This window comes from Sciurus carolinensis, chromosome 10 (genome assembly GCF_902686445.1).
Source record: "Sciurus carolinensis chromosome 10, mSciCar1.2, whole genome shotgun sequence".
Classification (NCBI taxonomy): Eukaryota; Metazoa; Chordata; class Mammalia; order Rodentia; family Sciuridae; genus Sciurus; species Sciurus carolinensis.
Genome location: NC_062222.1, coordinates 75929491 through 75953229, shown reverse-complemented (window position 1 = coordinate 75953229; position 23739 = coordinate 75929491). Strand labels below are relative to the sequence as shown.

At 34.4% G+C, this 23739-nt stretch overlaps 1 protein-coding gene across 1 annotated transcript in view; it reads right to left on the bottom strand.

Moving 5' to 3' along the window:
• The window catches only part of Antxr2 (ANTXR cell adhesion molecule 2), a 139758-nt gene that overhangs the window by 74436 nt on the left and 41583 nt on the right, over positions 1-23739 (bottom strand). The window contains exons 10-11 of the mRNA XM_047566694.1: positions 22356-22425; positions 12063-12141 (exon numbers count right to left, since the gene is read on the bottom strand). Of these exons, the coding sequence (XP_047422650.1) occupies positions 12063-12141; positions 22356-22425 (149 nt within the window). The remainder of the gene's footprint in view (positions 1-12062; positions 12142-22355; positions 22426-23739) is intronic.

Below are 23739 nucleotides of genomic sequence, written 5' to 3'. Positions count from 1 at the left end.
AAGGCACCTGCTTTAGACTCTGCATCTAATTCTTTCATGCTAACAACTACCTATTCATCCTACAGTGTCCAGGGAATGTTACTTCTTTGGGAGGTCTTCCTTCAACCCTCTGGATAGAAAGTGCCCCTTCTAATTGTACAGTTCATATTTATCAATATTTTAATCTTCAGCACTTTTTATGATATAATTATTAAGATTTATGACTATTTTTTCATTTCTTTTTTCTGCCAAGATTCATTGTATGCTAGAAAATCACAGGCTATATCTAATCAACGTGCTATTGTATACTCCAGGCCTGGCATTTAATGACTATTAACTGAGGGAAGGAACCCCAAAGAAATAAGATTCCAAACTGCATAGATGCCAAAAAGAGTGTAAATGCTTTTACTTTATGAGTGCAACTTTCAAGATAGAGACAGTTTACAAGGGAAGAACAGTGTCTCTTTACTACTCTGTGGAATTGCCAGTAATACTGTTTTGCTTTAGTTTGGTTTTGGCTTTCAGGGTTTTTTTGTTGGTTTTGTTGTTTTGTTTTGTTTTGTTTTGTTTTAGGAAAAAGGATCTGGGGGTGAACAAAAAGAAAAGGAGAGAAAAAGAGAAATATTTTTATAAAAATTTCAGGGAAATATCTAAGTGTTCTGGTCTTAAGACCAAAGAAAACAATCCAGAATATATATCTGGTTACTTAGGAAAATATCCACAGTGCATTCTTCAACAGAATTCTAAATATTCATCAACAAATCAAGTGATTCTCCACAGGCTTAATTGTATTAAAATTTAAAATCTAGGCAAACAGGAATATAACAGGAAACGAATGCCCTAGAAACAAGGGAAAACTGTGATATACTATGGGATAAATTTGTAAATTCTAGACCTCATCTTCAAATACCAGGTCTTATGAAGATGACTTCAATCCCTGATTGTTCATGTGCAGAAGGAAGGAAGCATTCCCCACTAGCCCTTTCCCGCCTGAGGACCCAGGCACAGCACTCATAGAAACAGCTATTTGGCTGTGCTGCATGACTTTCAAAAAAGTTGTGAACATCTGGTTTCCCCTTTCTTAGAATTTGCACTTTTGTTTTCATAAATAAGGACCCGCAACTAGAGGCAATGAATCCGCTAAAATTTAGTGGTTAGCTCATTTTTTCTATACAGGTGTCATGAACGAGATAGAAAATTGTGCCACTAGTTGAAATATTAAATAGCTGGGATGACCCTGAGAGATACTTAAAATTCTTGATTTTCCCTCAAAATAAAATGCCTTTATTAGTAGGATTGACAAAACACTATGTGCCTCCAGATGCAAATACATATTATGACAATATTATCACCTTTGCTGATACTATAGCCTTATCTCAAAAAATTTAAAATTAAAATATGCACATTCAAGACCTACAGAACTGATCTTTATTATATTTAAGTTGAATATGATGGAAAATAAAGCAAGAGGAAGCCCATAATTTAATGATATCTAACCTTGTCATATATGTCTTGAGATATGCCTTCTGATTGCACCCATCCCAGACATTAGCTTAGTTAACTGGATACAATTTGGGCTTTCCCATTTCCTTTGTTTTGATTGCCAGAGGCATTATCAGAGCAAAGAATATGTTAGACATCAAAGGGAAATAATTTCATTGTTCACAAAATTTCATAAACAAATTAAGGAAAGGCCAAGCACGTCAACTTTAGGCCTGTGTTCAGCTACCATACTACAAACTGTAGACTAAGAAGCCAGATGAAGCCAGACTAAGGAGCTAGATAAAATTACATCCAGATCTGTGTCATGGGAAGAAACTAGAAACTTCTCACTTTTACATAGCATGTGTTTCTTTTGATAGAACACAGTTCAAAAAATAAATCCTAATAAACAGTCAGTGCAAGAATGTCATTTCCTTAAACTAAATGGAACAAATATATGTGACAGGAAGTTAAAAATATTTTTCATTCATTCAAAAATATTTGATGAGCCTTCACTACATACCAGCAAGCTAAACAGGTACCAGGGAAAATACTCATGAAGCCCACTGGAGAGAAAGAAACTTCAAACAAAAGTGTGAGCAGTGTGAGAACCTGTAAAAATGGAAACTAACCTAGTGTAAGACTCTGAGAGGATCTCTTGAGGACATGTGAAGGGACAGGGAGGAATGCGGGCAGAATTAGTGGCTCTTGTAAGATTAGAGGAAGACCACTCTGTCTGGAGCATGGAGTTAGAGGGAACTGGGTGACACCAGAGGCGGTTGAAGAAAAGAAGTCAAAAATAAACCGCTGAAAAGCTGTGGTTATTACAGAGAGAACTGGCCATTGTTAAATTAAAAGTCATTTATTAGATGAACCTCCAATGGATCATTTGTTGTGTTAATTCTTCCAAAAAGGAGTTCTGAACAAGTAGCATTTTCAGATGTCTATGAAGACTTGGGTACAAAAGTTAGCTGCAGAATGCAGCCTGAGACTCAGCACCTAGATGCCAGTCAAAATCCTCTAAGTATTCTACAGGGACAAAGCAGAACCTCAAACTTGATGTTAGGACAGAAGAAACCAATTTTCTAGTTACCCAAACACATTGTTTTTTTAACTTTATCTGCATCGGATTTCCTTTTTTCTTTCTTTTTTTTTCATTAATATACAATCAAAAACTGAAATTCTCCTAAGAGAATTACAGAAGTATAAAAACAAATTGGGGCCACCACTGTATTTGCAAAGTAATGACAGAAATGAGGACTCACTAGAAGTTTCAAAATTACATAAGTTATGCGTGATCAATCTAGAAAATAATTTAGTCATAGTAACCCCATTAGAATAAAACAGGCATAGAAGAGGGGAAATTGGTGTCTACAATTTTGTTACTAGGAACTTAGAGTTAGGGAAAGAACAACGAGTTATGGAACAGGTGATGAAGTTATTTACTGGATTCTTGATTTAGCTCAAGGGCTAAATCAAGTTCATCTATTTTATAAGACCTCTTCCAGCTAAGAATTTTTTTTGCATTATTACGTAGCTGAAAAAAATCAAAAGAAGTATATGCCACATGAAATTCAAATTTTGGTGTACACAGCTTTATTGAACATAGCCACAGCTATTTGTTTGCAAAATGTCTACGAATGCTTTTGTACACTAATGGTAGAGTTGAGTTGGTTGTGACAGAGACCAGACACCCTGCAGTATTTACTATCTGACCTTTTATAGGAAAAGTTTGCTGACCCTGTGCTAGATAAACCAATTGTGAAGCTGATAAAAAAAAAAATGGCAGATTGTGCAAGTGTTTGTTCAAGGGGGAAAAAACAGATTTGGGTTCGATTTTCAGTTCTAGCATTTACTAGATTGTGAAACTGGGCAAAAAAATATAACCTTTCAGAACTTCCTATCTCTGAGCAAACCTTCTCCCAGGAACAGTAAGAGCTAAAATTAGCCCAGAGGCTATGGTTATGAAGCCATGCACCCCTCGGAGGGGATGGTCCACCTAATGGGAGTACCTGCTAGTGTGTTTGTAAATGTGCACTAAGGATCGGAGTGACTCTCTGCTCTCTGTTCCTCAGTTTTCTCATCTGTAAAATTAGCATACTAGTAACAACCTCCTCTTGGATTGTGAGTATTAAATGAAGACAGAAAGTGCTTAGCACATGTACACTAGTGCTTAGCACAGTGTCCAATACCCAATCTGTGCCCAGAGAACAGGTTCTTGATATTATTAGTCCAAAAGGGTCATAAAAGAGCAATAGATCCAAGAAGGAAAAAAGACATTTTCACTGTATTTTTTAAGGCAGAGATACATTTAAAAGACTGAGAAGAGCCAGGCAAGGTGGCATGCCTGTAATCACAGTGTCTTGGGAGACTGAGGCATATGGATCACAAGTTCAAAGCCAGCCTCAGCAACTTAACAAGACCTTGTCTCAAAAATAAAATATAAAAAGGGCTGAGAATGTGGCTTAGTGGTTAAGCACCCCTGGGTTCAAACCCTGGTACCAAGAAAAAAAAAAAAAAGAGGCAGACTGAAAAGAGACGACAGGAAAGGATTGTTTAGAAACAAACTCTCCTCAGACTCCCATCTTCAATCTCTTAAACGTAAACCTTAGTTTCCCTACTTTTAAACTACACATGCAGAAAATTTCATTCACTCATTTAGCAAATAATTTTGAGGCACCTGCCCTGTGTAAGAATCACGTGTAAGAAGAAGCTAAGACAAGGAGCAGTTGATGAGCAAGGTTGGGAGTGAAAAAAATGGAGATCAGAGCCCTGCTTGCCCATTAACAGGACTGCACCACAGATGCTCCAGGAGCATATAAAGGGTCTTTTTATTTGTGGGATTTTCACAAGAACTAATCAATTACTAGACTAAGGGTGTTTTATTTTGTTTGGTTTTTGAATACCTGCAAAAATCAAAAGCATCATCCTCGTGAGAAGCAATATTGCTAACTGCATTTCACCCAATCACTGTATCTGAATATGCCTCAAAGTCTGAACTTTGCACAGTATTTATCATAATATTACCCACTATCTCTTCTATTGTGACTAGAGATTTAATGCAAACATCAGCAGGTTCACTGCATCAGCTCAGGTCTCACTTTCCATCTATGAAATGGTAATATTACTGCCACATACCACAGGTATTTGAGGTGAATATAAAATATGGTTAAATATAATGGAAAAAAAGTTTCTATAACTAATGTCAATATGATAAAGTGAATTACAATATTTTATTATCCTTAAATCATCACTGTAAAAATAAAAATCACACAGAAGGCAGACATTAGACCCTTAAGTGAGGTTGAGGGAGGGAGGTCGCTGGTGACCCCTCAAACCTTTTCTCAGTCCTGGTCTCAGTTACCTCACCCAGAAACCTACTTCTGCCTTCTCTTCAAGTTAAGATTCTGTCTTCCTTGTCTTTTCTATTTGGTACATGTTCTGGTTTTTCCATGTCTTGAGTTGTTCCTTCTCTCTCATTTCTTCATTTATTCTACCAACCAAGATGAACTTACCTGTCGCCTCAGCCTGATTGATTTTTAAACTTTAATCTGATCAGATTTATTCCTGACTGTGGACTTGGGACCTGCCTTTTCCAAAAGAACCTTACTTTAGAAAACTTGTATCTGCAAGTTTGAAATGCTTATGAATCTCCTAAAAAGCCTCTTGAAAGGCAGGCACAGTGGTGCACACCTGTAATGCCAGTGACTCAGGAGACTGAGATGGGAGAATTTCAAGTTCAAGGTCAGATTCAGCAACTTAGAGCAGCCCTCAGCAACTTAGTGAGACCCTGTTTCAAAATTAAAAAGTAAAAAAGGCTGCGGGATGGAGCTCAGTGGTAAAGTGCCCCTGGGATAAATTTCCAGTACCGAAAAAAAAAAAAAAAAAAAAAAAAAAAACAGGCATCTTGCCAGTTTTAGACGGTATAGGGATGTCTTTCTTATGACCTGGGAGCCACTCCTTTGAAAAGTCATCAAGGAAGATGGAGCCCACCTCAGTGGAGGCAGAAGGGTAGGAGTCTGTAACACCAGTAGGCACCTTGCTCTACATTCCGGCACTATCTCCTGTCAGGAAGGTAGCAGAAAACTTACTTGTTCTTTAAGTAAAACTAATTAGCCCAGAGGTTGCCCACAATTTCCCCCATCAGACCTATTAAAAATTCTCCAGTCCTTGGCTTCAGCAAAGTTCCATTTAATTTCTCTTCCCTCTTCTGGAATAATATCTCCCTTGCCTGCTTCCTTTTGTCCAGTACAATTTATCTTTGACACTACATATCCCTCCTATTTCAAAATTTCATTAATTCTAATTTCTCCCATCTATCTTCCTTTTCCTTTCCCCCAAAACACTAAAACCTACATGTTGATCTCCAGTCCTGATGCCTCTCTGAGAATTGAGTTGTATCTACAGTTACCCATTGGATATTGCCAACCTTACTAATCCAGCGTATACACAATAAAAATTCTCTTCATCTCAAGATCACTTTTTTTTAGATGTTTCCAAAGGTAGATCATTCTTACATACCATGAGATTCAATATTTTAGAATCAGTCATTCCTTTTCCAAGCCAGTAAGACATTTTATAATATATATTTCTTCATTAATACAACTTCCACTATTATTTCTAGTACTGTTTCTACCACCATAACTCAGAACCCAAAGTTTTATGTCTAAATTCCAGCAGTTGTCTCCTAAAAGCATTTTTTTTTCCTGTGCCTTGTTTTCTTTCCATTCTAATTTTCTTACAGGCCACTACTAATGGAATTTTCCCAAAATAGAATGTTGCCATCACATTCATGTCTGAAATCTTTTTAAAAGACACTATTATCTACTAAAGTCAGACAGACTTTATGACTTCTCAAGCCAGTAAAACCTTTAATTTTTTTTAAAATGGAGCTTCTTAAAGAGGCTTACTAGTTAAGAATTCTGCCAAATACACAAGGAGAGAGAGGAAGAGGAATCTGGGGACAAGGAGGAGAGGATAGAATGAAGAAAGAGAGGAAAGGAGGTAGAAAGAAGGGAAGGAAAGAAGAAAGGAAGGTTGAGATTGATAAATTACTATGGTTATAAAACCTGAATCAATTGTTGAAGAGGCTATCTTTTCTCCATTGCATATTTTTGGCACCTTTGTCTAGTATGAGAAAATTTTATTTATTTGGGTTTGTGTCCATGTCCTCTATTCTGTACCATTGATCTACCTGTCTATTTTGGTACCAATACCATGCCATTTTGTTACTATTGCTTTGTAGTGTAGTTGAAGTTCTGGTATTGCAATACCCCCTGCTTTACTCTTCCTGCTAAGGATTGCTTTAGCTATTCTGGGTTTCTTATTCTCCCAGATGAATTTCATAATTGCTTGCTCTATTTCTGTAAGGTACGTCATTGGGATTTTAATTGGAATTGCATTGAATCTGCATAGCACTTTTGGTAGTATGGCCATTTTGAAAATATTAATTCTGCCTATCCAAGAACATGGAAGATCTTTCCATTTTCTAAGGTTTTCTTTAATTTCTTTCTTAGTGTTCTGTAGTTCTCATTGTAGAGGTCTTTCACCTCTTTTGTTAGATTGATTCCCAAGTATTTTTATTTTCGAAGCTATTGTGAATGGAGTTGTTTTCCTAATTTCTCTTTCCAAATATTCATCACTTATGTATAAAAATCCATTAGATTTATGAGCATTAATCTTATATCCTGCTACTTTACTGAATTCACTTATGAGATCTAAAAGTTTTCTGGTGGAATTTCCTCGTTCCTTTAAGTATATAATCATGTCATCAGCAAATAGGGATAGTTTGAGTTCTTCTTTTCCTATTCGTATCCCTTTAATTTTTTTGGTCTGTCTAATTGCTCTGGCTAGAGTTTCAAGGACAATGTTGAATAGCAGTGGTGAAAGGGGGCATCCCTGCCTTGTTCCAGTTTTTAGGGGGAATGCTTTCAGTTTTTCACCATTTTGAATGATACTAGCCATGGGCTTAGCGTAGATGACCTTTACAATGTTAAGGAATGTTCCTACTATCCCTATTTTTTCTAGTGTTTTGAGCAAGAAGGGATGCTGTATTTTATCAAATGCTTTTTCTGCATCTATTGAAATAATCATGTGAAAATTGGAAATCCATATGCAGCAGAATGAAACTAAATCCCTATCCCTCACCGTGCACAAAACTCAACTCAAAATGGATTAAGGACTTCGGAATCAGACCAGAGACCCTGCAGATTATAGAAGGAAAAAGTAGGTCCAAATATTCAACATATTGGCTTAGGATCAGACTTCCTCAACAGGACTCCCATAGCACAAAAAATAAAAGCAAGAATCAATAACTGTGATAGATTCAAACTAAAAAGCTTTATCTCAGCAAAGGAAACTATTAGTAATGTGAAGAAGAGCCTACAGAGTGGGAGAAAATCTTTGCCAATCATACTTCAGATAGAGCACTAATCTCCAGAATCTATAAAGAACTCAAAAAAACTCTATACCAAGAATACAAATAACCCAGTCAACAAATGGGCTAAGGAAATTAACAGACACTTCTCAGAAGAAAATCTACAAGCAATCAACAGACATATGGAAAAATGTTCAACATCTCTAGTAATAAGAGAAATGCAAATCAAAACCACCCTAAGATTCCATCTCACCCCAATTAGAATGGTGATTATCAAGAACACAAGCAACAACAGGTGTTGGCGAGGATGTGGGGAGAAAGGTACACTCATACATTGCTGGTGGGGCTGCAAATTTGTACAGCCACTCTGGAAAGCAGTGTGGAGATTCCTTAGAAAACTTGGAATGGAACCACCATTTGACCCAACTATCCCACTCCTTGGCCTATACCCAAAGGACTTAAAATCAGCATACTACAGAGATGCAGCCACAACAGTGTTCATAGCGGCTCAATTCACAATAGCCAGATTGTGGAAACAACCTAGATATCCTTCAAATGAATGGATAAAGAAAATGTGGTATATATATACAATGGAATATTACTCAGTCATAAAGAATAATAAAATTATGGTATTTGCAGGCAAATGGATGAAATTGGAGAATATCATGCTAAGTGAGATAAGCCAATCTCAAAAATCCAAAGGATAAATGATCTCCCTGATCAGTGGATGATGACACACAGTGTGGGGTGGGAAGGAGGTAAGAATGAAGGAAAGAGGAACTGAGGAACTGGGGGGGAAGGAAAAAATAACAGAATGAATCAAACACTATTATCCTATGTAAAAGTATGACTACACAAATGGTATGCCTTTACTTCATTTACAAGCAGAGAAATAGTATGTATCCCATTTATGTACAATAAAAATAAATTAAAAAAAAACCTGAATCAAAGGATATTTTAAAATTGGATGAAGAAAAATTTTAGAATAAATAATTCTTTCACATTGAGTAAATCCAGCTTTAAGGAATTTTTTTTTTTTTTAAATTTCAGCATTGACATTTCTGAAGAGTAAAGTTTGGGTACTACAGGCTTGTAGAATGCTGTCCAAACTCTGTGTGGTATTTTAGGTTACTGATAATCTGGTCTAAATTTCCTATTTGCAATTTTTCCCTCCACTTATTTCCACTCGGACCAAATATTTCTGTTCTCAATTCTTCAAAACACACCCGGTTTGTTCTTTCTCTGTAACATGCTTCCTGCCCTCTCTCCTTACGTATATCCTTTCCCTTTAAGATCCAGTTTGTCTTGCTTCCTCCATAAAACTAAAATTTTTCTCTGGTACTCTTCCTTTTCCTGCTTTAACCTCCTAAAAGTCACTTGCTTCCCCCAATAAACTTCATGTGGTATATTGTTGCCTATTTCATTGCGTCCACTGTCGATAACTCCCAAGATTGTAACTCCAATCTGGACCCCTCTCTAGAGCATCGTCGTACATTCAGGGACCTCTCTCCCATTTCCACCTAGCTGTCTTATACATATCTGTCACTCAACAGTACCAAAATGAAACCCCCTCATCTTCCAGAAACTGCCTCTATCTGATGGCAATTCATCCTTCTGACTGCAAGCAAAAAAAAAAGCTTAGTGTTATTCTTAATGTCTTTCTTGCTTTCACACCCCACATCTAACCTGTGTAGGCATTCCAAGGACTCCACCTTTTAAATACATTCAAGTTCAACTACTTCTCCCCACCTCCACTGCTGTCACCCCAATGGGGCCATCCATCTCTCCTCCCAGTTCTTGGATTACTAAAGCAGCCACAGAATTGAGCTCAATGTTTCCATTTTGCCCCCACCAGTAAAGGCCATTTCCACACAGCAGCCAGAGTGATCCTTTTAAAATGTTAATTCAAATCCTTTTAAATCATACTTCCCTGTTTCCCTGGAGAAAGTTCAACTCCTTATAATGACTCATTTCCCCACATGCTTTGCACCCTCCCACCGTCTCTCCTCCTCATCCTGAGTTTCCTACTCTCTTCCTACCACCTCCACTCCAGCACACTGATCACCTAGCTCGTCTTTAAACTTGCCAGATACTGTCCAACATCAGACTTGGTTCTAGATGCTCTGTCTGTCTGTGTGGAACATTCTTCCATCAGATGGTCTTTGAGGCTTACTCCCTTACCTTTCTCAAGTCCTGGCTCACATCTCACCTTCTCAGTGAAAATCACCTTGACCCCTTATTTAATATTACAACTTGCCCCTTCACTCTCTCCCCTTCTCTGACACAACCAAGTGTCCTTTTTTCTGAAATAACCTTACTTTTAAACCACTCAAGTCACAATACCCTCCTGAGATCTAACAAAACCTGGATAAAACTTTCTTATTATCAACCAATAAATTCCAAATGAGTCATTCGGCCTCAGTATCCCTGCACATGGAACTAGTAAGGGTTATAAAGCAGAAGCATAGACCTTTTTTCCTGCCTGCAGGGAAGAAAAGTGAAAATAGACAGCTAGAGGTACAGAATAAGAAGGATTTAAAAAAAAAAAAACAAAAAAACAGAAGGATAGAGAAAGAATGCCATTTTTCTAAGCTAAGCACTGAAACTACACAGAACAAATATTTGTAACCTCAACCAACCACATCCTGAGAAGTCAGAAAACCTACAAATTGCAACATCCACAAAATCTACAAATTGCAAGACATTACAGATGAAGAAAAAAACAACTTTTAAAAAATCTGTTATTTTCAAAATAGAAAAGAAGTGTCAATAAAGTCATCCAAGGAGTTCCAAAGTGGCCTGAGTTTCCAACTACATGCTCTCTCTTCCAGAAACACTGTCTTACAATGAGAAACACAACCATCTCTATACAGATAGCATTCAATTGTTTTACTGTGTTCCTAGGGAAAGGGTATCTCCTGGATTACTATATAAAAATATAAGGCCACAAAACCATGAGATGTAAGAAACTTTTAAATTTGGGATTCTGGTCATTCTGAGGGCAGAAATTTTTCATTTTTTTCTTTGATTTATATGTATTTTGTTGTTGTTAGATGTACTCGACTTTAGGTGTATTCTGACATACTATATACACATGGAGTACAACCCATTCCAATTAGGATCCCATTTTTATGGTTGTACATAATGTAAAGCTGCACTGGTCATGTATTCCTATATGAGCAAAGAAAAGTTATGTCCAATTCATTCTTCTGTCTTTCCTATTCCCATACCCCCTCCCTTTCCTTCATTCCCCTTTGTCTGATCCAATGAACTTCTATTCTTCCCCTCCCCACTCTCTTTTGCTGTGGGTTAGCATCCATACATCAGAAAGAACATTTGACCTTTGGTTTGATTTATATTTTTTTACACAGAAAAAATACTCTTAAAAATAATAGCCAGCGAGTCAGTCCAATTTAGTGTTTCCTATTTTCATATTCAACAATATAATATCAAATTTTTCTATAAATGCATGTACAAATTTAACTACTATGTTTGCATTTTAAAATACTGCATTTTAGGTAATATGAATCCATAATCTCAATCTTAGTCTCAAACTAAGATATTATCAAGCTATAATATTAGAACCACCAACATTTAAGATGGATATAAAAATGAAGTCACCCAGTAAGTGCACTAAGAATTTTAAAATATGACAAACATCTTAGCTACTAAAGTCTAATCTTCAAACAGAAAAACTGTCAATTCCATTTTTACTTTTCTAAGAAAAAATGCTTTATTTTTTATTCTCTTACATTATCTTGATTTTAAATGACTTTTGAACTTTATAAATATCAAAACTAAGTGTAGAGAGGGAGGGGATAAGGGAAGAATGGAGGAAGGATGGATTGTGTAGAGGGAATAAGGGGTGGGGAGGGAGTGGGGTAAGGAAACAGAATGAGACAAACATCATTACTCTATGTACATGTATGGTTACACAAATGGTGTGACTCTGCTTTGTGTACAACCAGAGAAATGAAAGTTGTACCCCATTTGTGTACAGTGAATCAAAAAACAATTTTAAAAAACCAAGTGTATGCTCTCTTAAAATTCCTTTAAAAGGGAGTCAAACAGAAAGACAAAACAATTACAGTAAATTTTTTGTAAATACCATGGTCTCCAAAGTAGTTGTCTGTGCCTTCTTTATGGTAGTGTGAGACAATGCTGAGGTTCCATAAATTATTTCTGGATAGGATTATTTTTAAAAAACAACTAGCTGTTCACTTACACATTCTGTGGCTGTGACTATGAGTGTGCTTGAGATGATAGATTTTCCTCCATTAAAGCTCACTGAAACATCGAGAGTCCTAAAAGAAAAATGAAACAATAGTTAAAAATAAATTAGAAACTGGAGAATTGCTGAAAAATTTTATTTCCTTATGTAATTTAAAACTGGCCAGAGTACACTTAAAAAGTAAGGATCACAGCTTTTGATCGATTATTCTATGTTTTTACTTCCGTAATTCTAGTCCTTACACATTAAACAGAGGCAAATTCCATAAGTGATATAATTGTTCCTTTAAAGCTAGTAATATAAATAGCAACATTTAGAAATTGTCTAATTCAAAGAAATGCTGAAATTATTTCAAGCTCACAAAAGTCTTAAAAGGGAAAAATTATTAGATCCTTTTTATTTTTCTCTGTCTCTATAGATACTACCATCTTCACAAGATCACTGTTTAGAAATATAAAATCAGAAGTAATATACCATTTAAGGATGAAAACAGAACAAGTGAAAATAAAAGGAAAAAAGTGAAGAAAAAATAGAGAAAAAGCCATGTTTCTAGACATTTGTTGTAGATGGTCCCAGGGTACTAAAATATCCTGACAAGGAAGAAAAAAGAGAATAATTTGGGTCCCTGGCTAAAAAAAATCAGAGCTAAAATGCAACTTTCATTTTGAAACTATGATTTCAAATTATAAAACAAATAAAAATTAAAATTTCTTTAACTCATATTCTAGTAATTCATTAGTTGGGATGAGTTAGCTGGAAATTAAGGTCTTTTTTAAATAGCTATGGATTTTAAATAGCTATGGAGAGGTACTGAAGGGAAAAACAACTTTTTTTTTTATATGTAAGAAAACAGCTCTATTCCAAATTAATTGTGAGGTATATCATCATTCAATAATCATTATTCAATAAATCAAAGCTATCCATTCATTAAAGCAGAGAGTAGTAGTACATGACAACTTAGTATAGTTTCTATGTACTACTATACTTTTTAATACTTCAAATTCTAATTCTCATAAAACATTCTAAATTCTAAGAATTAACAGCCAAAAAAAAAAATTTTGCCTTAATTACTCTGATTTAGTAGAATTCTGTTGTAGTAATATAGAATTTGCTATTGTAATATATAGTAGAGTTTTAGTTTTCTTCTCTATGCCTTTCAATGCCAAGTACTACTTATAGACAGGATAAAACAGAAGCAACCTCAAGTTGCTGGCAGGTGTTTCAATAAAATTACCGGAGAAAAGAGATGAGAAGAGTCATTTAGCCCTTGCTGGCATTTGATGGGGATTATCTCATTTAACCCTTACAATAAATAGCCTTTGAAGTAAGTGGTACTTGCACACCTTCACAGATGAGGTACAGGAGGCCCAGAAATTCTAATTACCTTGCTGCAAGTAATAAAGTCACAGTTCTAACTGTGAGTTCTCTCTTTCATACCAGTGCGGCTTGATGTAATGATGAAAGTCCTTAATGTGTTTCTTCTCCCAGTGTGATATTTAGTTTGAATTCATACAATAAGAGAGCCACAGGGAAAGATATTGCTGGCGAAGTTGAAGTTAATTTCTTTTTCAAGATTCGGAAATACTCCTATTACAAAATATTTCTTGTAACATATTCACTTAAGAACATTTTGTTTAAAAAGGGAGTTTAGCTAAATTCAGAAAAGAATGAGAATTTTGAGTGTTGACGTCAAATTAACTGAGTTTTTGAACTACTCCAACATAGAATGCCAAGAGGCCTATTAAACAAAGAAAACTGCTTCTTCTGCAAAACCAAATGCTTTGTTTTGTTTTGTTTTAATGACTAAGCCTAACTGAATCCAAAAATAATCTTCCCTATTTCCTAATCCCCTTACTTAAAATGTACCAGGAATCTTATGACATGGTAAACATGGTTTTATTTGGGGGAAAGATTATTTGATTCATAATAGTCTATACTTGTTGCAGGTAATCTTATGGATTACATTTTAAGGGATCAGTAGATATTGACTGAGGTTGTTGACACTTAGAATTTAACAGAAACAAATCAATTCTATAAGGAGGGAAGCATTTATAAATTTCTATGCTTACCAAATGGAATAAGAACACATGATATAATTTTGAAGTAAATGTGTTTATTCTTATAGTGGAAATGCATGCTGATGAAACCTTATAGTCAACCAAAATAACTGTTGTCCCCAAATCTCAGTTAGGGCTAAAGTGGCTGGTATCAAATAAAATGGAGTTAAAACTCCACAGATATTGAAATCTACTTGATGACTGTTCCAGACATGCAGACTTCTTTGAAAACATATAATCTTCATGTTTCTGGAAGTAGTAGTTGCATGATGAAAACATTACCATGAACACCACCACTACCAATTACAGGCTCTGATTGATTTCTTACTAAGAGCTAGACATGAATTCATTTTCTCCTTTAATTCTCACAGTAGCCCACTGGGGTAGACACCGGCATTCATTCCATCTTCTAGATAAAGAATCTGAAGCTTAAAAGGTAACTTGCCCAGATTTTGAGTCTCACTGACTCTGTAGTCACTTCCGCACTATTCTACCTCAATCTTTCCCATGTATTTTAGGATCTCATATTTAAATTCCTCTCATCAACATCAGCTTAGTATAACTCCTGTGGTTTTTTACCGCGTTCCCAAATCTTTCATGGTTAACAGCATATTACAGCATATTACAAATATCTTGCTAAAATAAGATATTTATTTGTGAATATATATTTAAGAAAATATATATATTTTTTCCTGGAAAGAAAATTTCAGAAGTGTGGCAAATATATGAAACATGTACTTACTTCTGCTCTTTTGAATTTGGTTGTTTTTTTAGAAAAACAGTTTTTAAATTATTGGTATGATATTGGCACTATCATGAATATGGTGCCTTTGAGAGCTGTGTTACTCCTTTGCTGGCAAGGAATACTAAAGTCACTTCACCCTCTAACTTAAAACCAGTATCATTGCATTCTTTGTCCCAAGCCTGTGACATACACATGAAATGTTTTCTTTCATGTTTTATGTAATTTTGAGCAGTACTGTTAGGATTGTTCATTCCTATCCCTCTATAACTTCCACTTCTGCTTAGTATACTTCTGACAGTGGAATCCATTCTCTCAACTACAGAGACTTTATTATGAGCACAATATACTAACACAATGTTGTATTTATTTAAGTGCAGACATATGTGGGAGGCAAGGGGAGAGTTCATCTTTATTTATCCCAAGTATCAAAAAAAAATTGAAAAGGGAATAGATTAAGCCCACATGGGGAAATTGAAGCACTGAGTTTGAACACACATCACTCTGCTTCCTCAATCTATAAAATGGGAAGAATTTTATCAATTTCAGATTTTCTTGGTAGGGGAATTTAATACAATTATATGCACTAAAAGTTCAAGACAGTGCCTGGAACACAGCAGGCAGTCTATAAATCACTGTAACACCTGAATACTTATCTAATGTAGTACTCAGAATATCAAGGTATTTAAACAAAAAAAACTTTAAGATCCAAACTAAAATAAATAAATAAATAAATAACATAAAAGAATATACAATGGCAATTAAGTATTCATCAACACTTTTTTAGTTGAAGAATTTCTATTCTAGCTATTGACATATAAAAATAAAGAAGAATAGACGGCTCTAAATTGTTTAAAAAAAATGCCTACTAAATAATGTCATGTAGATTCATGTAAAAAAAATTTCAATGCTGTTTCCTTCCTGCTCTAAAGCATTATCTTGATTAAACATAACATTATAGCTATGTTAAGCTGTATGCTTAAACCTCAAACCTAAAACCACACTTCAAATTGGTCTGTGAATGTTTGCCAATAAATTCCTTCAATCACGCATTCTATTATTGTTTAATTAAACAAATATTTCTTAATTGCCCAGAATAGCAGTAACAACTTGTAAAAAATCACATGAACTAGTCTGTGCTTGGTAATGGGGCTGCAATAAATAAAACAAATTACAATGTAACTGAAGGGAAGCAACATAAACAAACTATCACAATAGAATGATATTAAATAAAACAGGTATAAGCACAGGTGGATTAGGGGACCATGTAGGAGCCACAATCAACTCAGACTTGGAATGAGGACACAAAGGTTTTCTGTGCTAGTTCACATATAAAGACAAGCCCTGAAGTATTATTAGAATTAGGAAATGAGATTAAAAAGGAACCCAAGCTGATGAAGTACCTGACAGGGTGAAAGGAGACAGGCATAAAATAGTCAAGGAATTAAAGGCACTCAGTATGCCAGTTGCACAGAACATGCAAGTAAGAAAACAACGCCTTTAAGCTAGAAAGGAGAGGAGAGGGAGGACCAGTCAGCATCCAGGATGACATCTCTACCCATTTGGAACTAGTCTTAAGAAGTTTAAAGCTTGGTAGAGATATAGCCAGAACTGGTTATATCAATGTCACTCTTGTTGATATTTGAAGTGTAAAGCATGAGTCTGAAGGAAAAAATGCTAGATTAGAAAAACGAGTGTTTTTCAAGTAAGAACCAAAGTAGAATGGAACTAAAATAGTGGCAATGAGTATAATGTGAAAACAAAATGTGAAAACAAAATCTGAGAGACATTAAGAGTTGGAATAAAGAGAACACAAGGACATTTATTGGGTATAGGAAGCAAGGAAGAAGGAATAAAGATGACTTCAAAGTTAATGTTTTAGAAGTCAATAAGAAGTCTTGCATAGAGAAGGCAGGAGAAGGAGCAAGTCTGAACAGGACATGGGTTTATTTTATACTTTCAAGTTCAAGATCCCTATGGGAGGTCTTAAGTGACTTAGTCAATATTGGGATAGTGGACGACTGGACAGGACTTGAAGGTAAAGAAAAGATCTTGCCTGGAGAGTTGGAGCTCATGCAGAAGAAAAAGAAGTTCTTGAGAAGATGAGATTATGGGTCAGGAATCCAACTGGGATGAAAATAGACAGTTAAAAGACTCTAAGAAAAAGAGGAATTAGAAGTGACATCTGAGAGAAAAACAACCAGGATGAGAACATAAAGTTGTGAAGGAAGAGAACACTTTCCCAGACAAGAGGAGCAGCACATGATGTAGGTGATATGGGAAGGTAAAGGAAGGTCAGGCTGCCATTGCCAGCTCTTTCCACTTCTCTTTCTATAAATTGGTTCTACATTGTTTAATATTTCTTAAAAATATCTTAATCTATTCTTTGCTCCATCTTTAGATTTTTTCAAAGCAGATGGATAAATCTTAACAACTTACCATAACAAAATGACTGAAGTGCATTTTCATATTAACTGGTACTCAATTAATAGTGATAAAGCTAAATTCAAGTGTACTAAATTTGCCTATGTACTAAATTCATCTACAAGAGAATTATTAAATAGTCTTGTAATATATAATTGAGTAAATAAAATTCAATACATTCTAATAGTCACAATATTTTTATTTAATACATAGAAATGTATGACTACTCCAAAACAAAATGGCTCAGTGCCATATGTCAGAGCTACTTTGATCTGAGGAATTTCATCCTCCATGAAATATGGTTGACATTTCTATTCACCGTAACCTATTTGCAAAGTATTCATTTGCTTCTGACTTTATGCATATCCAGTAAAAGATTTCCATTTTATGATCCATTAAAAAGGATGAAAAAATTAAATAAAATTGTGAAAGACATTTGCTGGAAGTAATAAATAATTTGACTCCAATTTGCACATACTGAAAATTAAACTGGCAACTACTCAAAAAGTTATTAAAATTATGGTGACTTAAGATATTTTGAAATCAAGTACTACTATTTAATACTCTGCAGAGCTCTTAAAAAGTTAGCCTTATGAATAATAAATAGTTTTAACTTGAAAAAGGAGGTTTCATATTTGCAAATAGTTTGAAGATTCCACTTCTAGTTATAAATACATATGTAAATTAATGTTTTGTCCAAGTATACTTTAAAGTGGTTAAAGGATTCTTGAATTAAATAATTTATTTTCAGATATCTCAATATGTGTATATAACTTGAACAAAAATTGCAGTCAGGATGACAGAGATTTCAGAAGAAAAAAATGTTTATTCCAAGATGTCCTGAAAAATCATACTTAAAGTTGGATTATAAATATTTTCACTATTACACTGAAAATAATCCCTTTTTAATTCTTTTGCAAATTTTACTAAAATAACAAAAGAGATGGGGAAATAATCACCTAACTTTTAATGATTTTCATTCATAAATGTCAAAAAGTTTTAGTAGTAATAAAAACTATGGGTGATCTCTCTGTCTGGAGATGGCCTATCTTCTTCCCTGAATGTGTATTCCTTGCTTTACTCCAAAAATACACTCTTGAGATGGCTGGCATTCCCTTTTTCATTTTTTTTTCAGTGCAAAATTGAAGGTAAGCAAAAAGCAAAAACAAAAAAAAATTTTTTTGATAATATAAAATTTAGAAGCAGATATGTGAGAGGGTTTCAGTAAATCACTAAGGAATATCGTCTTCATCATCATACAGTTGTTCCTCTTTAAACACTTTTAGTTACCAAAACACTTGCTAAATAGTTTCCATTTAACACTGAGCTGAAACGTGCTTCCCTTCACCTATTACTCTCTTCCTCCATTCTTCGTAGCAATAAAGAATAAATCAAATCTTTCACATGACACATCTTCAAATGTTTCAGGAGAGCTCATGTGCCACATCTCCATCTGATCTTTGTCCAGTGCTGTAAGCTGTATTTTATTTAACACTCCCATATTTGGCAATATCTTCTTGGTCACCCCTACATGTACTAGAATTAATGGTTGTTCCTCTGTTGTCAAGAACTGTATATAATCTTAGGATGGAGATATAATGCAGATTAGGTGAACTTATCACATTGACAGGTTTCATCAGAAAGCAATATACTATGAGATCCATAAGATAAATGTTCCATCATGGGAGTAGAGGTCTTCAACGTTAACCTATTTCACCAAGTTTCTAACGTGTATATTCAAAATAAAGACATAACTAATGTCCTAGTATACATGATTTGTAAAAAAATCAAGTCTCATTCCTCACAAGAAATGGAAGAAAGAATAAAGTTGTGGTTGTATCACCTGCTGCTAACACAAAGGAATTAGGGACTGCAGAGATAAATATACACACACATATAACAAGTATATTTAAAAAAAAAAAAAAAAGAAAAGACACTGTGGTAAAGACAGATTTAGCCAAATAAGAAAGATAAATAGAATTCATCAATTTGATTTCAACCAAGTAGTTTATATTCATATTGAAAAAAATTAACAATGTAGAAGAAAATGAAAAGATTCTATTACCATGTCAGGCTCTAACCCCAAGTCTGCCACACTGTTCATCTCAGTGATCCTTTGGTATCAGATGCTTGGAATTTTCCACATGCACTGATGTTCCACCACTTCTTACTTAAAACACTGTCAAGTGTCTTCCCACACTGCCTTTTAAGAGAACTAATACTATCACTTTCATCTGATTTAGATATTTATTTCGTATTTGCCAGAAGATTCTGGCCAATGTTTTTGAAAGCACATTTAACTATACCATATGCCTCCTTAAATCATCTTTATCAAACAAGCTGTAGGATAAGGCTCTGGTTCATTCTGTTCTGTTTTTCTTTCTTCACAATGTGTTTATGTATATTTACCCAATTTGTTCTGTTCTTCTCGCCAAATTGCAGGTTTGAGATCTCAACTATTACAGAGCAGCTGTGCTATTGTTAATGTCTCACAAAAAAAAAAAGGGGGGGGGTCAGGGAATAAGCCCACATTGCAAATAAGTGTGACACCTGTGCATTAAATGGGAGGCTTCGGCTCTGACATGGGGAAGAGTCAAAGAACTTTAAAGAGGTCATCCTATTCAAACCTAAAGAAGGCGGTTTGGTACAAATGCACCACTGGCAGAAATAAACTCCTAAATAATCTACAGGCTATCCTTGGTAAGACTATTTACTTAATCACATGGCAAAGTGTGTCCTATGAAAGAATTAGAATAACAACCTCTCTACTACCACCTTTACCTTCTTCCTGTTTAAATACTAAGAATCTGTTCATCTTAGCCTAAACATCTCTACCAAATAAAGAAATCCAGCAAGCATAAATCTCTCAAAAAAAGTTCTTAAAAACTCTATTCCAGTTATGCTTAGCAATGATATTCCTGGATAGCAAATTCCCAGGTATCTTTCACTTTTGTTTACTGTACAAAATCCATTTCTGAATGCAGGCCGTGGTATGTCTTTGCTACTGTGATACAGTCTTAGTCCTCATCTCCAAGTGAACAACTTCATGTTAACCTTCTTTGTAACCAAAATCCACAAGCCCTAAGTTTTTAAAAGAATAATTCTCAAAAAAGAAAAATAAAAGCCATTCAGGATGTAACATAAACATGAGAAAGCAACTGATAGAGCAGGCTAATGAGATGAGGCACATGTCCACGAAGTCAGCTCTGAGACCATGCATCTGGCTTTGAGGCTTTCTGTCTAGGGTTACTTCACCAGTGTGCTGTTAATTATTTAAGTGACAGAACAGGGGGAACCATCACCACATCTGTCACCCTCACACAGGAAAAACCTTCATTCATTGTTGGGCCAGATGTGTTTATTTGAAACATAGACTAACTAGCTATTTAATGGGTTTGAATCCTTAGCCAAAAGCTAATTAGGCAAACATATTAAGTACCAGTCACCTTACAAGGCTAAACTGTTTCAGTTGTGTTGATTTTAATCCAATCTCAAAAGAGCCCATCACCTACGAAAGTGTCTGAAGAAAATTCAAGACAAAGGAAAAGGTCCAAAAACCTTGCAATATACTAAATAGGACAAGAAATGATGTCCTCAAATAACCAATACATAGACAAATAAAATCTGAAGATTTGCCCCAGTGGTATCCTGCACTTGATACCCCTCCCCATAAAAAAGACAAAAGTAATTCTTTTACATGGATTCCATCCCAAAACATTCTCAGGTGAAATATTATATCAAAAGCTAAACAAATGATGAATTCTCATATCTGATATTTATTGTGCTATGTGTGATTTTTAAAGATTACCTCTCCCATGTATTTAGTCTCTCTACAAATCATTAAGGAATATCAGCAGCCTCTATGGTACTCTATTCAAAATGAGACTGTGCCCCAAGGCAAATTCTAGAGAAAAAGAATTCAGTGCCTGGGATAGAACAAGCATATTGCATATATAACTATTTGGGAGAAGAAATTAAGCTACCTTTCTTGAATATTCATCATTATTAAAATGAGAGTTTTCTGTTCTTTTAAATGGTATGTCCTCCCTTCAAAACTAGGATTCTTACCGTTTTTCTCCTACTTGATATAGGCTCCTCCCCCAGCAATCAAATGACCTCTTTCAGATCTTTATATTTATTGTAAACCAAAATATTTGAGAAAAGAATCATTCATCTTTCATCCAACTAAGGCTTGGTAACTCTACTCTGTGTCAGGTAATAGGAAAGGTGCTAGGGATACAACAAGATCATTCTCTGAACATTAATCCAGACTTTAGGTTGTGGCCATATATAATTATTTTCTGCTCTTAGTAAAAGATCAATATAAACTAATCCTAGAAAATTATATTCTATTCATTATCCTAAATAATTATATCCACTGTTGTTGAACCAGAAGATATCTGAAGTATATGCACTCACAAACAGAAATACTAAGTCACTACTTAAACTTTTTGTATATAGATGATTCAAATAAAAGCCCTTCTTTCCAAACTAAATAGTCCTTAAAACCAGCTATCATTTTTCGTTCAAGTGGTACTTGAAAAGACATGCATATAGACCTTAACAGAAATGAGACACAAATTAAAGCACAAATTAATAAAAATGTACAAATATTACTTAGTCCTGGATGTGCCACAATGATTATGCTCCAATTGCTCTTTAACTGTAATATTTATTAAATAGTATAATAAGCACTCAAAATCCCACTTTGGACATCTGTAACGGTGGATGTGTGTCCATGTGTTAAATTCAATATCTTCAAATTCAAAATAATTGCATTGGTTCTGATTATCTATGGACTCTAACAATAGTTTTCAAGTCCATTCAGATAAATATTTATAGAGTCTTTTAGTCACTATTAGAAACAAGATAAAATAAGCATTAGCATTTTCAACCTAATAAGAAATATAGTTGCAGTACTAAAGAGTAGTTAGCTTTGGGTTACTGTGTAATGCTCATTCTGTGCATTAAAAAAATACAATAAAACTACCAATGCATACTTGTCATTATTTTATAATAATTGGTTGCTAAATGTTTTTTTAAAAAATTTAATGAAGCACTTACTCTCCAGCTTTATTCAGGATAGGTGCAGGACAAAGCATAGAATTAAGCTGCACACTGACTGGTTTTACACCTAAAAGATAAAATGTCATTGAATTAATAGAGTTTTCTGTATCTCACACAGTTTCTTTAATAATATGAAGAGAATTTCAAAATTAGAGTTTAGTCGAGGAATATGAAGTATAGTAGCATAAAAAACTAATGAAAGAAGGAAAAGGTATTGAAAACTGGAAAAAGATTATATGTCTCATTGATATAGAGTTTTGATAAATCATAAATTAGAATTATTTTTACTTAGACTAAAAAATAATACAATTGCAATTCACACACAATTGCAGATACTGTAAAAAAATCATCTTTTTTCCTGAAATCTTCATATATCAGGTTTTTAAGAACACATTTTTTTCGAAAGCAGAGTTCAGAAAGATGGGGAAAGAAAAATAAATGTGCAATGAAAAATGAACTTATTTCACTTTAACAAAATAGCTGCATTTACAGTAAGTAAATATATTTTACTAAGCTGTGTGCATAAATTGCTCTTTTAATTTTAATAATATTTGAGAAAATGATCTGCACTAGAAATATTCAGAGAAGCTACATATTCAAATGGATCTTCTAGAATGTGAATGATGAAAATTCAATTTCAACTCCACCTTGTCTGATTGAGAATTTAATAAACTAAATCTTATGTAGCTAAGCAGAAAATAAGTTTATAATATAATCATCTCAAATGTACAGTCAGAAGGTAGAGCTATCACTCATATACAAATGACTACTCAATTTATTGGAATCTATTAGAATCTATTATGAAGAGTTTGTTATGGGCATTGTTGTGCCTTACCAGGATCATGATATTAATAGGAAAGAGAGGAATTAATTATGGCATTTACCATACTGAGATCCTCACCACTTTAATTCAATGAACACTACTGAACAGTCAGTGTATGTGTGGCCAAAACCGTACTAATTAGAGTTTAACACCATCAGCTTAACAGTAAAATTGTAGATGAGTCTTTCAAAAATCAGTCTACCAGAGTTTAGAGTTATAGAGTCTACCTTCCCACATAAATTTTTGGAAGACAATATAATCATCAATGAGGAAAAATGTTTTCCTAGAGGCCCAAAATGTTCGGAAAACTGAGATCCAATTAATATGCTAATTATTGACAAATGATGCTGGGTGAGCATTGGAGATATAAAAGATCTATAAGATAAAACATCTATCTTCAAGAAATCAACAAATTTATGAAAAATTAGATAAAGAAAAGAAGTAACCAAAGAAAAATTTAAAAGGCACAGAGTAGTAGTCAGTTAACAAGATAATTACATTTTTATGCAGTGTCCAAAATTATGTGTAGGTAAAGAAGAAATTTGATCAGATAGTTGA